General features: G+C 37.0%; 1 protein-coding gene across 1 annotated transcript in view; it reads left to right on the top strand.

Moving 5' to 3' along the window:
* The window catches only part of brinp1 (bone morphogenetic protein/retinoic acid inducible neural-specific 1), a 121,132-nt gene that overhangs the window by 17,369 nt on the left and 85,909 nt on the right, over positions 1 to 17,854 (top strand). Inside the window, exon 2 of the mRNA XM_028026237.1 lies at positions 9,856 to 10,123. Within this exon, the coding sequence (XP_027882038.1) occupies positions 9,906 to 10,123 (218 nt within the window). The 5' untranslated portion in view covers positions 9,856 to 9,905. The remainder of the gene's footprint in view (positions 1 to 9,855; positions 10,124 to 17,854) is intronic.

Genomic DNA, 17,854 nt, shown 5'->3' with positions numbered 1-17,854 from the left:
AGAGATCCTAGCCTTGTGGCAAAAGCCTCTGAGCAGCAGCATTAAAAAGAGGACCGTTAAGTGAGAAATTCAGCGACAGTGAAAGAATTTCAAAGACAAGAGGTCAAGAGCACTCTATTTTCAAAGTTAACACAGGGAATAGGAACATGTTGGCTGAAATAACCTAAATCAAGGACTCATTTTTGCAAACGATAACCTCCCAAAAAGAGGCACAAAATACAGACCAGAAAAAGAAGAGTCTTTTTGACTAAAAATGCTCACTCTTGCAGCCTTATAACAGTGCTTGTAATATCTGAAGTACTCATAGATCAATTTATGTGCACACGTTTGCTACATTTTGTTTTCTATAACACACAAAAAAATCCTTATTTGAACAAAACATGTTTAATTCCTAAAGTTCACAAAATATATTCCTTTGGATTAGAAAGAGTAACTTTACATAGGCCTAAATCCCTTTATTGTTATGTTCCTATAGTGCATGCTGATAAATTGTAGGATTTCATGTCATTGCTTAAGCAGTGTTGCAAAAACATTTTTGGTGAAACACAGAGGATTCTTACATTACAAATTTGGGTGAAGAAAGCAAATAAAAATGCTTCATTCTGTGGTTTGTAATGTTAAATGCAGTAATAGATAAATGCATCTCTATTGATGGATTATGTGTGAGATTGAATTTGGCTGAGAACACACCATCTTTTCAACTCTGATATCTTGGTCAGTACAGTCACAAAACATAGTAATACAGAACAGTTAAGCTTTGTGATGCTTAATCTGCATTGAATTGGGCTGAAAGAAACACTTTCTCCCTCTCTCTCTCTTTTTATTAAATTTCCACCATCTGCTCCATATCTCTGCAGATTTTTTCTGATTCATGCATTTCACAAACTTGAGGCTTTAAATTAGAAACAGTAGGATCAGAGACCGCTCCCTTTATGTCCTGCTTCTTCTATTGCAGAAGAGCCAGGTGGTTGTCCAGAGACTCTAACCAAAGTGGCGTTGCTTATTTGTTTGTAAGAGGATAAACAGAGCGAAAGCTTCATATTTAGATGAAAATGAGGTCAGTATTTTAAGAGATGGCATTGCATCAGAATTCAGGGAGCTAATAAGGATTGCAAAAGCAAACAAAAATAACCCACTGCAGCTGGGAAAAAAGTAAGGAAAGAAACTCTTTTTGCATAATGCCAGTGGGCTACTCTCCTGAGAGAACAGCAGATGTTATGTATATGTCAGTGAGTATCCTTCAGAAATGTGAAAAAACATAATGAAGTCTAGTGCAAAGGGTTGAGGAGAGCAGCTTTAAATAGGAAAATCTTGCAAAACAGTTTTTACTGTATTTATGTTTTTTTTTTTTTTAAATTACACATCTGTCAGGAGGAAGTGACAGTCGTTCACAAAGCAAGACGGCTGGGATGAGTTTGGGTAAGACATACTGTGTTGTGCAAGCATCATATTGTGTAAACACTGGTGAAATCCAGCATGAGAAAACAAGTACCATGTGTTTTCCCAGCAGAAACCTCACTGCCTTCACTGAAACAGGATAAGAAAATCACACTCTCACCTTGATAACATGAGATTTCCTCACATATGTCTTCCTAAAATAATATGCAATTACATAAACCATGTGCACCAGCCTTGCAACACTTCTTCACACCCTCTGTGGCACTGATGGTGTGATTTGAATAAAACAATTTTACAGACACAGGCAATTATGACAAGAAAAAGTCACAGAATAGAGGGAAGTGGAAGGCGGATAGGCATGTTTAATTCTGCTGGTAATTATTTATCAAACAATTCTTCAATAAGGTCTGAGGTGAGCTGGGTAGTAGAATCTTTTTTTTTTCTTTAACTGAACTGAATGAGAAAAAAGCTTGAATTACTTTACAGAGTGTGTACTTACCAATTCTGACTTTCCTCAGAGAGATACTTGTCCAAGCTTGTCTTTGGCACAGACCTTTTGGATCCTGTCATCGAGAACCATACAGTAGATAACATCACTTGACATTTACATGCATGAGCAAGGAGCTGCTGCTGTGCGAACAGTGTCATTTACATCTTCCCACCTACTCTTATTCAAGGCCTGTTTCATTTCACAGAGTTTTGTGGGTAAATTTTCAGTGTGACCAGCGAGGGGATTATATTTATATATGTATATATTTTTTTACATTTAGTCTTACATTGTTACCTTGAAATGCTGTAAAATGAGTTATGATGTAAACTCTGTTAAGGCTGGAAGATTTTGCCTCATTTCATTTGACCCTTCTAAAGGCTTCTGAAAGATAGGTGTGGGATGATGTATTCAAAACAAAGACTTTGCCCTGCAAGGTAAATCGAAGGGAAGCAGTGGCTGGTTTCTCATCAATAAAACCACAGAGTAATTAGAGAAAGCACTTGAAAGCCAATTTGCATGTTGACAAATGATCAATCTTCATCTTTTCCCCTGCCACTGTAGCCAACAGCAGCAGTGGCGGATGTGGTGACTAATGGCTGCCTGGTGCTACCTTGCATTTCACTCTCTTTGGTGCAGAGCTGTGATGCCGGCTGAGGATGTTGTGTTTCTCCTATCAGCTCTTTGCACACTTTCTCTGAACGAGATGAAGACAGGAGCAAACTGTGCACTTTTACTTTGAGAGTAAAATATATAAAGTGTTTGTCGTGATAATCTCTTGGTTTCCATTGGCATGTTAATGAAAAGGTTAAGCATGTACATTAAAATTAAAAAAGATCCCTTGTCACATAGGTCTTTTTTTTGCCAAGTCCACTGCCTTAGAAGTTAATTCCATTTTTATTTCATGCTAAATTTAATTGCCCTTTGCTTAGCCAGTGTGAATAATCTTTCTGAGTCACGCAGAAAACAAACCTTGGACCTCAACTATTAAGTCTTTGCTTACGCTGAAACCTTATTAATTAGTTTGCTTTATGACATAGACAACTCCTGTTTAGAACCATCTCATAAACTGCCCCTGCATTGCCTCTGTTCAACCGGGCAGCTATTAAATCAACCTCGGAGCACTCTCCTTGCACCGCTTCACATGACAGATGCAACCGACTCCCATCTGCCTCCTCTCTCTTTCTCTCTTCCTCTGCATTTCATTGATTCTCCCACAACCAGAATAGGTTTGGATACAATAATTCAGCAAGCAGGTAAATTGGAATAACTGACCATTAGTGAATTAGTTTGCGCTTTAAAAATCAGCCATTGATTCCTGAGCTAAGCTGATTGGTTGCTGACCAACCAGAGAATTTAATTATCAAACAGAGCGTTGCTTGCTCAGCCATGTTTTCTGAAGGTCAGGGTGCCACTGCAGCCTTTCCCCCCCCCCAAGAAACAAGACAACCAAGGCGAGATAGTTGGTCAGGGAGAGAATCCACTGCAAATGGAATTAGCTAGAGCCAGCCTACATATTCCTGTTGCTGTCTAGCAATTGGAAGTGGCAGACCGTTACCGTGCATTTCTAGACATAACTGTAACCTGAGCAGTAAAAATTCTTTGGATTCAGATGTGTCCTAGCATATTTAGATGCAACCCAGCTCTCCCCTCATTCTGTCAAACCCTCTCCATGAATCTAGCATGTATCTCACAAAAACCCTTTGGTCCCCTCGAGGTCATATTAATATGAAGTGTGTCAAAATATCCCAGAGGAGTACAAATTCATTTTGAGACTGCCAACCATCCATAACATTACGTCAAAGGTTTTGCTTCACTTCGTGCATTATACCAGTATCACTGGGAAATAAATCCATTCTGAGGCAGCTGTGCTGATAACAGTTCAGAGAGAACTCCATCTGCTCACATCCATACAGTTCCTTTGACAAATATTGTAGAGTATAAATAATACATATTGGTATTCACGTCCATAAATCAAGATTGGAAAGCATATGGAAATATAGTATAGTCTGTTGCAATTCCCTCAAGACTACCTGTCTCCCCATAAAAAGCTTCACTTCTTCCCGAACCCTTGCCTCTCCGGGATTTAGAATACAAATAAGCAGAACAAGCCTCTCCATTCTTATGAACTTTTCAGAATAAAGAGGAACACTTAGGCCCCCACACAGGGGAGAAGGGAATTGATTGGCAAAGCAGGTGACAAGACCAGAATGGAGATTGAATCCCCTTGAAAGAACCAGACTGAAGGAGGAGTTGCGGCATGAATAAGGCTGTTTAAAAAGAGGATGGAGAAAACAAGCCTCCCTTGTCCTGCCTGCTGATTTCCTGAAGCAGACATCCTCCCTTTTTTACCCTGCTTATTCAAGGGTAAATGTGATCCACTCTCTCTGCCTTCTTCTCTTCTTTTCTCATTTGCTCAGAAAATGACATATATGCTCAAGTAACAAAAAACAGACATACACAAACACAAATTGTCATAGCAAATGTAGCGCCCCCAGAAGTATATATGTAAAACACACACATATTTTGAAATTGTTCTCTGTGGTTACTTTAAGAGAAGACTAGACTAGCACTGGAAGAAAATTAAGAAACAAAGCTAAGATGACCATAAAACAACTACTACATCAGATGTACTTAAAGCTCCATTGTTTAACTTCTATGAAAAAAAAGAAAAGTTATTTACATATTTGTTGAAAGTGTTACTATGTCGTGATAGTATGGAATGAGGCAGATGATGTGTGAAAAAAAATCAAGCTCCTCCACCTTGTCCTATGTCTACTATTGTCTTTTACAGAAACACACTGCTCCCGATCAGAAACAGAGGCACGAGGAAGGTATTTGTGCTGTCAGTCATACACACTGATCAATGTTCTAATGACAACTTCCCATAACAGGAAAACTGTTCATCCTGCATTATGCTAACTTGCTAACTAGCCTGAGCATTCGTGGAGTGTAGCAGAGAGAAGGGGGAGAGTGTGAGCAACAATTTTAGCTCTTATTGGAAATGAGACAGGTATAATAAATCTGAATGTCAAAAATAATTTCAATCAAATGTTCCTTACAATTGCTGACCAGCTTTCCACATTTCAATTGGTATTTTGACTATTTATTGTTGGTGATAAACTCCAAGTGTTAGAAGGCTTCTATACCGTCACCCTGATCTCTACCACCCTCCACAAATTTTATATCAGCTTTAAATTGAAAAACACTGAAAAACATTAATCATACTCGCAGTCAGCAGAAACACGTTGGGGAAATTACTTGTAGCCCATTTTAGATCGTAGTCATTTCAACAATTTTTTAACAAAAAAAAAACAACAAAAAAACCCCCAAATTCATTTAGCAATAAATGCCAAATATTGTCAGTGTCTTTTTCTACTATAGAGTTGAATTTAAATGTTACTTCTAACTTATATGGAAGGTTATTTCCTGAGTATAAAAGAGAGACATAGCAGTTACTGCCCCCATACACATTTTAAACCATCTCCTTGATTTTCAGCCAAAGTTGCTGTCTCTGCCTGTGGCAGCACAGGACGGCTTCCTACATTGAACAGTTCTCAAAGGACTTGGCTAACGGCTATTTATCAGATTTATTGTTGTCTCCCAAACCAATTAACTATAGTCCACCCTCAGTATCCTATTTACTGTACAGACAAATTTCTTCACTGTGACTCAGCACTTCCTGCATTTGGACATTTAGTTTTCATAAGAAACTTGTGTTGTGTACTAAAAGCTTCACTGCATCTCTTGGAAGCTTCCTCATTTAAACTGCAAGAGGCTCTTGGAGTTGAATCTATCTTTTAACTGGAAAAGAAAAATGTTTTTGATTTCTAATGCCTGCCCATTTCTAGCTCTGCTGCTGCTTTTATGCACCACATGGTTCCAACCCCAAAATAGTCCATCATCCAGCTTGTTATGGACAGTGCTTTTTTGCTAAAGTGCATTGATTTAGGGAAAAGGGGGTTCTCATTTTTTATAAGCAGTCTATTAGAACTATATCCATTTTGATCATCTGCCATTCTTTTCTCTAATTGGGACATCTTATTAGACAAGAAAAATACATTCGTTATAGTTATAAGGTTTTTTTTTCTCTTTTTCTTTGTGCAGACAAAAGGAATATTGTTTTATAACACATCACTAATTCTTTTAATCAACACCTGTGCAACACCTCTTTTGTTTTGTCAATTAACTTGTCACATATTTGAGTCAAGTCAAGTTTTTCCAAATGCCATCATGAAAATAATGAAGTAAATATACATCAAATATATTGATCAATGTTCCACTTACTGATAATCAAAGACAACTCTAAACAGGTGGGTTTTAAGTCTTGATTTAAAGGAGATCAGAGTTCCAGCTGTTTTGTAGTTTTCTTGAGGTGTGATCCAGATTTGAAGGACATAGAAACTGACTGCTGCTTCTCCATGTTTGATTCTGATTATGGGGATACAAAACAGACCAGAACCAAAAGACCTGAGTGGTCTGGTTATGTTGACAAACAACAAGATGACTTTAATGTATTTTGGTGCTAAACTGTTCAGTGATTTATTAACTAACTGAAGTATTTTAAAGTCCATTCTCTGAGCTATAGGGAGTCAGTGTAAAGACTTTTACTTAGCAATTAAATTGGCTGGTGTACATAACACCAAATGTCAGTAACCCAAGCAATTATCACCTCCCAAAGAAATCAGCCAGAAGACGTCCTATAATAAAGTTTTGTGTAAAAAGTGGAATGACATAAAATTAGCACTGGAAACAGGATTAGGAGGTCCCAAAAAAGGCATAAACTCACCAAAATCTGACAGTATTTAGAAAGCAAAGCAATTGATTCTGTTAGGTGATTTACAGCAAATACCATCTCAAGCCAAATACGCAGAACAAATGCAATGCATATGCAGAAGTATGTTGACCAATCAAACCAGTCATTTAGCTAGATTAAAATCAATTACATATATCACAGTCATAATTATAATGAAGTCAAGATCACTTTATTATGCCAATTGGCAAGAGAAAAAAGAAAAAAGTGTTTTGTGTATTACATTGCATTTGGCTGGATTTCCATAAAACCAACTAACTGCAACAAGTCACAGACTCTGTGCTGCAATCCCTTGTCCTGCCTGAGCAGATAACAGAGCTATGCAGACTCAGTAGTAAAAAAAAACAACAACATACAGTTAGGGGCAGTGATGGTGCTTTCTGGTAATTTATCCAAGAGAGAGAAATGGTTAAAAGGGAAAACTATATCATCTGTTGAAAGAGCACATAAAACCTTTTGTTGCAAAAAAATAGCAATACTAACTGAAGTCACTGTAACCATAAGCTCCATCAAAGAGAAAACTTTTAAGTCTGGTCTGAAGTGGAGACCGGCTGTCTGCCTCATAAACAAATACAGAGATCCTGCCCCCATCAAAGCATATTAATATCAGCTGGGTTAGTGTGAATCAATGGACTATAAAAAGATGTTTCATTACAAGGATATTGAATGTGACATATCTCCATTTCAAGATTTTGCTCCCTCAAAACCTTCACAACCTGGTTGCAAAATTCAATGGTAGCTTAAGATACAGACATATTTCTGAACCAGAAGTGGAAAGAATATCGATTTACTATAAACCAGCTACAACCACGTGCTTCATATCAGATTTCTGACAGTTAAGTCAAAACAATAGTCAATGTAATTGTTTGAAAGCAATGGACCACTCCTCCGGTGATAAGAGTTCATCCCAAAATTGGTGGGCTGCTGGTTCAATTCACGCTCCATCCGACTCATTGTGTCTTTGCAAAAGACACAATGAGTCTTTTGCAAAGGCTCATTAAACTTCTATGTTTTTACATAGAAGTAAAAACTTTTTACTTCTATGTTGCAATTAACATTCTTAGGTTGTTTCTTTTCATTTACATTTTTGTTTGTTAATTGCCACAACGGCTGGTGTTGGCTGCTTATATCTTTCAGTAACTTAGTGTTGTTGCTTCTTATTAGGCCCCTTTCAGTCATATGTGTAGGGGCTTTTTTGCTCTGGGTTATCTATCTGCAAAAGCTTTTATTTATGTCTTAATGGTTTTTGAAAAGATCAGTGTAGATGTACCTACTCCACTAATCTTAGATACAGAGAGCATGTTTTGTGTGTGAAGTCCAAACAGTAACACTCTGTGGAAAAAGATGGTTTGCACATTTCCCCTAAGTGCTTTTGGCAAGAATGTAATGTTAGCAACCAACACCACTTTATTGACCGCATTGGCAGAAATTTAAGTGTCAAACATTAATTGATGGTGATAGTAAAACTGTTCATTCTCTCACCTGCCAATATTATTTCTTAAGTGCCTGCCCTTTTCCAAAGTTTCTAAAAATGTTTTGCCAGACGGTTGTGTTTTACAAATCAATCTAGAGCATCAGGTTGGCTTAGCTTTCAAAACAGTCTGTACTCAGTCCTTAAATTGAAAAACAAGTCTTAATAGCGTATCAAGCACATTAAAGGTTTTTTAACACTGACCCAAATGGATATTGAAGTAAAATTATCATTGGTATTCAGTTTTTTGTTCCGTTTTTTCTCTCCATTTATTATGTGATACTAAGATGCAAAAAAAAGCATTGTAATGTTTCACTGTTTTAAAGTACAAACACATACTGTACTGTGTTAATGCAACTAATTTTAAATAAGTTAGTTTTAGAATTACTGATAGGTTCATATTTACTTAATCTATCAATTGATATTTTCTGAGAGCCAAATTTAAATAATTCAGATTAAGAACGGAATTTTGTTTTAAATGTAGGAGTATGGGGGCATGCTGTCGTGGCGTAGAGGATAGCGCAACCCACGTTTGGAGGCCTTGAGTCCTCGACGCGGCCTGCAATATTTGCCGTATGTCTTCCTCCCTCTCCTTCCCCCTTTTCTGTCAGCCTACTTTCACATAAGGGACACGACAGCCCTGGAGGGGAGACAGAAAAAAAAATGTAGGAGTATGATTGAAAGGTAAACCTGTATGTTTATGTTATTATTAGGTAGTGATGGTACTGTAGCACTCTGCTAAATCTGTCATACATAATCACATTTTGAATTAATTTAATCAATTTTGTGATGTGACGAAAGGGGATCTTCTCCATCAATATGCCAACAATTCCTCTTGTACTTAACAGAAAGATTAGCTTCATCAAATTTTTCTTGCTCTTTTATGATGTTTTATTGTCTAATAAGCCATAAAAGTTGGAGCATCTTATGCAACCAGCAGCACTTAATAACATGCAGTGTTGTTCTGCGCCCAGGGGCCTTAGAACTAGAATGTTATTAATGATGAAAATCTTTTATCTGCGACATATCATTATTAGATGTGTACTTTCTCTTTGTCACAGTTTAACTTGAACAACTTGTGAGATTCCATTGAGTGGCAAAGTGTTTAAAGAATATTATTATTATTACTTTTTAGTTGGTATTAACACATACTAAAATATTTTCTGGGTTGTATGCTAGTTGGCCAATCCAGGCATGGATAGGTTCAACAACAATGTCAAAAGATGAACGTTTCCTCCAGCAGTAATTGACACCACTGAGTAAGGGGAGATGGGTTTTTTCCACATTAGTGGCTGTAGAGTGTCATAACATATCATAAAGCCGTCCTCTAACCTTGTCAGAGCTTATCATGACACCAATTACAAACAGACAGCCTGATAGCTGAGGGTGAACCACATACTGATCTGCAAAAGAGTAACAGCCATTGTATGCAGCAACGCACACTTTCTGAATACTGCAGACAAGAATATTTGCTGAACAATATGAGAAAGTCAAAAAATAAGCACACTTCATGTCACAGTAAAGCGACAGTGACAAGGGCACTATTTTATTTGTTCAGCAGGAGACAATTAACCTAACTCTTGGACCTTCTTGTACTGCTAAAATAGACTTTGTCATATAACAGCTCTTTTTTTGTGCATCCCTACCCCAACCCTTCTCTCCCTTCCTTCTTTTCTATCCCATCAGGTCTCCACATAATGGAGCGAGAATGAACAGAGAGCGGCTTAAGAAAAAGCATGAACTGGAGGTTTATTGAGGTCATCTGCTTCCTGTTTATATGGGACCATATAACAGTTCAGTCTACCCGCCAGGACCTGTTGGCTGCTGAACAACATGTCACCAAGCAATATGACTGGCTCATCTCTGACCGTGGACCTTTCCACCACTCTCGGAGCTATCTGTCCTTTGTGGAAAGATTCCGCCAAGGATTTACAACCAGATATAAAATTTATAGGTGAGTTCACTTTTAGCCTGCGTGCTGATGCCACTCATGCTTTTTAGGAGAATGTCTGTTTTAATGGTTTATCTATTTTAAGAGCATATAGTTGCAAAAAGCTGAACTGTGTATAGATTTAACCTATTACGCACACTTTTATATTTAGACACAGTGTGTTTTGGTCCTATGAAATCTTTTGAGCAGAATGACAAACTCTCGGTACAGTTACTATTATCCTGGATAAATCTTATTCCTCTATACACAGCTGGTGTTTAGCAAAAAAATAATGAGCAAAAGGGAATTAAAATATGCTAAATACAGATAAAAAATTATGATAAAAAAATAATAAATATTCAGTTATTTTAATTAATCCATAATGACTTTTCATGCATCAGTCAGAGGATGTTTTATGCATTGAAAACATACTAAAATATAATTACCTCTTTAGTTCTTCTAAATCAATCAGTTCTTTGAGTAAATTTTTGTGTTAAGAGATAACAAACCATGATATCTGTGCCAATAATGTACCTGTGAGTAATACTTTAGCATGAACCGACAAAACTGGTAGTATGTAAGGCATGTGGAATAAAATTATAGCGCACTTTATATAGAGGTAAGGTGCAAAGCAATTATTTAATGACATCTAAAAGGCTATATGAAGTACTAAACTTGCAATTTTTATCCACATTAAAAAAGTATAATTATAATTATTTAGACAACACATTTTTAGTACCCGAAAAATTGCCAAGAAAAGACAAAACGTCAACATTTCTTTGCCGTTACTATTAGTATTAAGTATTTTTCTACAATAGTAGTTTTAGTCTTTTTCCTCAGAAAATTTGTAACATTTGTGGTGTATTTTAAATGAGCAAAAGGTGTAACTGCATAATTACAGTCTGCAAGACAAACACACAAAGACTCCACCTTTGGGATGAAGGTTTAAGTGAAATATTTACAGATTTTTAGTTTTGTGCATTCAGAGTTCGGTCCACATTAAAAAAAGATTTTGAAAAATACCTACTCTGGGTTCCATTCACTTCTTTCCATCATCAAAAAATGCCTGCTAAGTAAATTGGCCACACAAAGTGTGTTTGTCTGTCCTGTGTGCCTCTGTGTTGCCCTGAAGTGGATGCATGATCTTTCTAAAGGTGTGCCCTCCTTCTTTCCCATTTGGCCACAATGTTAAAGTCAATTGCCCTCATTTCTCTGTCTGTCACATCTATGTCACCAGTAGCAAACTGATGCTGCTGAAATCCTAACTACTGTCCCACTTCTTGCCGACTTCTGGCACAAGCAGTACTAACGGATATGTTGGGGCTCAGATGCCATTTGATGAACCTGTTGAAAACATTTTATTGTGTCGAAGTGACTAAAAAGGGCTGCACAGTGGCGCAGTTGGTAGCACTGTTGCCTTGCAGCAAGAAGGTCCTGGGTTCGATTCCCGGCCGGGGTCTTTCTGCATGGAGTTTGCATGTTCTCCCTGTGCATGCGTGGGTTCTCTCCGGGTACTCCGGCTTCCTCCCACAGTCCAAAAACATGACTGTCAGGTCAATTGGTTTCTCTAAATTCTCCCTAGGTGTGAGTGTGTGTGTGCATGGTTGTTTGTCCTGTATGTCTCTGTGTTGCCCTGCGACAGACTGGCGACCTATCCAGGGCGTACCCCGCCTCTCGCCCGGAACGTAGCTGGAGATGGGCACCAGCAACCCTCCCGACCCCATTAGGGACAAGGGTGAACAGAACATGGATGGATGGATGGAAGTGACTAAAACCATTTAGCAAAAAGTCGCAGTGACATACCCACATGGGAGAAAATCACCTGCCATGTAGACATGAACTTATTAAGCAGACCATAGCTGATTATATTAAACGATGACACCATGTATCCACTGCTCAGCACACCTTGCTGAACAATTCTCAGAAATATTCCTACATTGCATTTCAATGGGAATTAAAAATATGCCACTTTAACTAAATAATGCTCCAGCATTGCCACATGGGGCTTTTCTCTCTGTGGCATATACAATATGATCTCCAGTTAGGCCAGGCATGTTTTTGACTATGTCAAATAACAAATGTTGCCTCAATTCCCTAATAACACTTTATCTCATCTTACCATGGAAATGCTGTGTTTGCATTAATTATGACTTTCTCAACCTGGCTGAATCTTTGAACTAACAACACTTCAACAAACTTTCTGATTTATTTACCAAATAATTATTTGACTACTTGAAGTACTCATAAAGTGTGTGTTCTAAATAATATATCTTCTAAAAAGTAAGAAGCTATTCAGTCCTTACAAAGTACCACATTGTGAATTACACACCATTCATCTTACTGCAAAAGCACCATGGAAAACAGGGTTATATCAATGAAAACAATCATAGAACATGACTTGAAGGTCCATATCAATCTGCTTCATTTCCTCAGTGTTATGTCCACATAAAACGGGATAACAGAAAACAGCAACAGCAGTTTTTGGATTAATTGAAGTGAAACAGTTCAGTGCTTAATTTAGAACATTTTATAAGTCACAAAATTGATTTTTCTAAAATAGAAATTACTTGCATGCAAAATTTTACAAACATATGTTCGTTCGGATGGTCAATAAAGAGCATGAACAAAAGCATTGTGAACAAAATACTTGTAATTTCTGTTCATATTTAATACGTTATTTGTCTTTAGATGGGATCAGATTTAGAGTTAAAGTCTGATTAAAAGTACCTTGAAGCTGATATTTACTTTTTACTAAGCCTACATTTCTGTAATGAAACAAAATATTTTTGTTGGTTTGGTATAATATTACAAAATTAAAAGTCATATTTTCATCAACTGTAAGGAGAAATACATCACAATTAATAGCAACAAAGGCTTGAAAACATCAGTTCTTGTGAAAGGAATCTATATAGTGTGTGTCACTTAGTAATTTAAGTTACTGGAATAAATACAATTTTCAGTAATATTCAAACTTTTCAAATATTACTGTACACCAAGGTCAGGTCATCAATTCATCAAAGGACAACACAGAGACACAGGAAAGACAACCATGCATGCATGCATACTCATGTAGACAACATGTACACAAACGCACACACACCTAAGAGCAACTGAGAAAGACACATTTGCCTAACCTTGTTGGGCATGAAACAGAGGATGTTCTTGCTGCAAGGCAACAGTGTTAACAAGTGTGCCACTATGCAGCTCTGAGTGTGAAAAAGAATCCACTACACAGTTTAAATCAATCGGATGTATAAAACTAAACGACTAAAACCTCTTCTTCTCAGAACAATGTTTTCTTAATCCCACTTTAGACTGGTATCTCAGACGTACATAGGAATGAAACAGTGAGAATATAAATTTCCTTATGCTGTGACAGTTCTTTCTACACCTTGTTTTGAACTTTGTTTCTTTTTTTTCCCCATATTTCTTAGCAACTTGCCACAGCCCCTGATCTATACTGGACTTTGTATCTTGAGGCTGTTGCACAACTAGTAAACAATGCATTTACATACTGTTTAACACTATGGAGATAGAATTAGACTGCAATTTCCAGTTTGGTTTCTGATCCAACTGATATCAATAAGGCAAACAATCCACTTCACCTATAAGATTATCATCTAATTTTGCTTTGCTTGCCATGGAGACATTATCTTGCTGTAAGTGCCAGTCACCCTCATCGATGTAATTTGTCTTACCCATGTCAACACTAGTTCCTATGGTACAAACTGCAGTTCAAACAAAAGCACCATGCACTGAAAGGTTTGGTATTTTGAGACACTTCCACATACATTTGCTGATTGCTCTAATCGATTTGTTATTTACATAATCAGATTAAAGAATCTGTGGTCTAATCTCCCCTATCTGGTCTATAAAGCACTCATCAAATGCACTTTACAGACAAGATTGGACTTTTATTTTGTTTCTACTGTAGCACTAAATTTATCTCTCCAACTGTGTAGCTCCTAGGAAAACTCTTGGCAATCATGACAGTCAATGTTCCCTGGTAAAGCAAATAAAAACTGTTTTAAGATGAACATGAGTTTAATTTCCAAGTAAGCAATCCTTAAAGGATTTTTCTTCAAAGCTCAGCCACCAGTTCATTTGAAAGATTTATACATCCTGAACCACTGAAGGGTTCAAGATGTGTTGAAGGGTAAGAGTGCATTGAAGGGTAAGAAATCTGTGACATCAGCTGGTGTGGAGTTTGGTTGGAATGAAATCATACATACCCTCAGTCTTCCCTGGTGCATGATTGTGCCGCCATGCTCTCGTCTAACAACCAATGAGGACTGAATCGCTTTGTAAATTTCCCCAGGGGTTTTCACTGCCTCAATGATTTAGTGGTGGCAAGTGGTTGAATCAGATTCGCATAGAGACAAAGAATCCATTCCTTTTGGGTTCACTTATCAAGAAAGATTACCCCCGAGGAACGACGTATGGACAATGCCAACTTGATCAGCGGCAAACAAATCTGCCCCATCTTTAATAACATTGGCAATGTGCCTGTTTAACGAATAAGGGCTGAATTAAAAGGTTCCAGTATTTTGTGTAGAAGTCTGAAAATGTCACTCTCACTTCTGGGGGGAAAGGGAGACTGCAAAGCACTACTTTTCTTCTCTCTAAATTTCTCACTTAAATAACTTTTTTTTACTATTTTTGTGGGAGTAATTGTAACTACTCTATTCCATTTGATTTCAATCTTCATGTCACATTCTTTTTTTTATCTTTCATGTATCTTGATATAGTGTTCATCAGTCACAATATAGCTACTTTCACCTCAACCTGCATATCATCATTGTGTCAGACTTGATCTGAATAAGGTGTGTGTTTTTCTCAGAGTGAAAAATTTGGTGGCCTGTATTGCTCACACTAGCATCTCTCGTTCTTTTGCTTGTACTCTATTATGGGGTTGAATGTGTTTCAGATGATGCGTGCTTTCTGTTTGGTCTTTGTTTGCAAAACTCTATCTCAGGTTCTTGTCTGCCTGAGCAAAAATCCAATATAAATGCAAATCTGGTAGCCATTAATGCATTTTAAAGGCCCCAAATCAGCATTTCACTGTAATCAAAAAAGCAAGATGAGGGTTGTTATTTAGAATAAAAAATATTTATGAAAATACGTAGCACTGATTGATCTCACTTTGAAAAGAAATGCAGATGTGAATGAATAGAGAAAGAGAACACACTGATCATTGAACGAGGGCTCATCAAAACCTCGGAAAGGTTTTGAACACGAGCTTGAAACTAAACCAATATGCTCAGGGAAATAGTTCAGAAGAGTTCCATCTTTTGGACTCAGAATTAAAAAAAAAAAAAAAATATATATATATATATATATATATATATATAAATACAAGTATGAAAGGTTAATGTGTGAGCCAAGAAGCAGAAGGAAGCTCATTAAAAAAGAAAGAAATTGAGCTGTTCTGTTTCAGATAATTGCAAAGTCACGGAATGGTGCTAGTTATCATTATCCTATATTACCGGCTCAAAGCTTTTTGAAATTGCTTGCACATTCCATTACCAAATGACACCAAGAAGACTGCTTTAGGAGAAACACATCAACATTATTGGTGCAATTTTAATAGTTCTCAAAAAGCTTTTATCCAGGAGAGCTGGTTTTTGATTTTACACGAAAGCAGAAATGTTCAAACTTAAGTTCTGTTTTCTTTCCCTTCCGTGTATGTTTGTGTTTCTCACTTATACAAGAAGTGCTTCTCTACAGAAAGTGCCATTAATGTTACATTTGTTGATTACACAGCCAAAGTATTGTTCTAAAAAGAGTTTCTGAAGCTCAGAAGCATTATCAAGATTTACTTTGGCAGACATAGCAGCAAATGTTAAGAAATATTTTCAGTTTGTGTGTGTGAGTGACTAATAAAAATGCATTTATTGCTTTTTGACAGCAATACATTTGTTAAAAAGTTGGAAAATTACATTATTTTGAAAAAAACTGCTATTGTTTGTCTATTTATGCGTCTACGCATGTGTCAATTTATGGATACAGGCATACTATGTGTATGTATTTTATTATAGACCTTCTGCGAGAATCTAAATTTCCCAGTGGGAACCTCTTCAAGGGATCAATACAGTTTTTATTTGACCTAAACATCACAGATTGTTTTAAAATTAGAATGAATAGAAAACAACCAAGCAAAAAGTTCTTTTGAAAAGCTTTCCCTAGAATTGTTTGACCCACTTTCAATATCCCATTAAGGGATGTGCTCATTCGAATTTGGGCACCATATCTCAATTCATCACTTGGTTGCCTTCAGCTCCCATCAGTGATTGAAAACCTCTGATGCCATTTTAGTACATGTTTAAGACTGACTACATATGACACTGCTTGTTTGCCTGTTTCTTTCCTATGTGTTTCTACTATGTTTTTCTTTACTTTATTTTTTTTTTTAACTCTGTATTCATTTATATAGTTTCATGTCTTAAACTTTTAGGTTTTTATCTTCAAATGGATCAGGTGTCATGTTAAGCTACTTTTGGGCTAGATACAAGAAATCAAACCAACACACACACTGTGGGATTTCAGGATCAATATCCTGAGAGCAAAGAGATGTTTGGCTATAAGGACAAAACCAAAGTCAAAATATCAGCACAACTCCTGAAGGTGCTGTTGCAAAGGGTTTTGGTAATGGAACTACCCATAGCTCATGTGTTGAGTTTTGTCCCTTTGCCAAGGATGTTTGAGAGTTTTGTGCACCTACAGATGGACAAGAAAAAATAAATAATAAAAAAAAACAAGAAAAGGAAGCTACAATGCAAAAATAAAAATACAGAATGCTGAATCATCAAGTTACTCAAGCTGGATCTGGAATCTGCCAGGTCTATTCAGCCTCCAATACAAGCAGAATATTGGCCAGTTTTTTGCAGTGCCTTCCTGCTGCAAAAACTGGAAGAGACTGATGACATTAACCATTTTATTCCCACTCGCTGAGCAACTACTCACTGTTTCATTTGTTTTATTCCCACTCGCTGAGGCTAAAGTCTATAATTGGCCACAACAATAGTGGGCTGTTCAGTTGATTCCATTTCTTTCTGGAAAGGCCAAAAGTGCTCTTGTTGCCATGAATCCCTTGAATACAGTGAACTATGATAAAGTGAACGCCGCTGTATTGGAAAAGCATGAAATTCACAGAGAAATAATCCCACTCTTATGTAACATCAGACAAGGAATCCCCTGAAAAATTGTATACTTGGCTCAAAAAGTTGTGTTGCAACCGCCCATGTCACTGGGTACAGTTCAACCCCGGTGGCATGGGCAGGCATGGGGGGCATCCAGGGCCATTGCCTGGAAAAAAATCAGCTGTGTCTGATGTTTCCTCTGTCCCCCACACTATTTTTAGACATTACAATTATTTAATCCGTTGTCAAAATGTCATCATATGTTTTTCTAAACTAAATTTTGCGACGTTTTTTTTTCCAAACAAGCCTAATAAGTTATGATGTCAAATGCAGATAATTTAGCTAAATAGTAACTAGTTATTAATCCATGCCAGTATGGAGGTTGTAAGTTGCAATTTTGTTATCTCTGAGATTGGTCATATTTCAGTAACTTTGAGGACAGTTTTACTTTGTACTTTTACTTGATTAATAGTGTGAACTATTACTGCTCCTGAATAGATTTATTTCAGAGAAATATTAGCTACGTAGATTTCTACAAAGTATGAGCTAATATGCGAATCCTCTGGAGCTGGGTCTGGTACATTCACCAAGGAAGAATTGATGGAAAAGATGACCT

This window comes from Xiphophorus couchianus, chromosome 8 (assembly GCF_001444195.1).
Source record: "Xiphophorus couchianus chromosome 8, X_couchianus-1.0, whole genome shotgun sequence".
Taxonomy (NCBI): Eukaryota; Metazoa; Chordata; class Actinopteri; order Cyprinodontiformes; family Poeciliidae; genus Xiphophorus; species Xiphophorus couchianus.
Note: the sequence above shows the minus strand (reverse complement) of the source record. Positions and strands in the feature narration are given on the sequence as shown.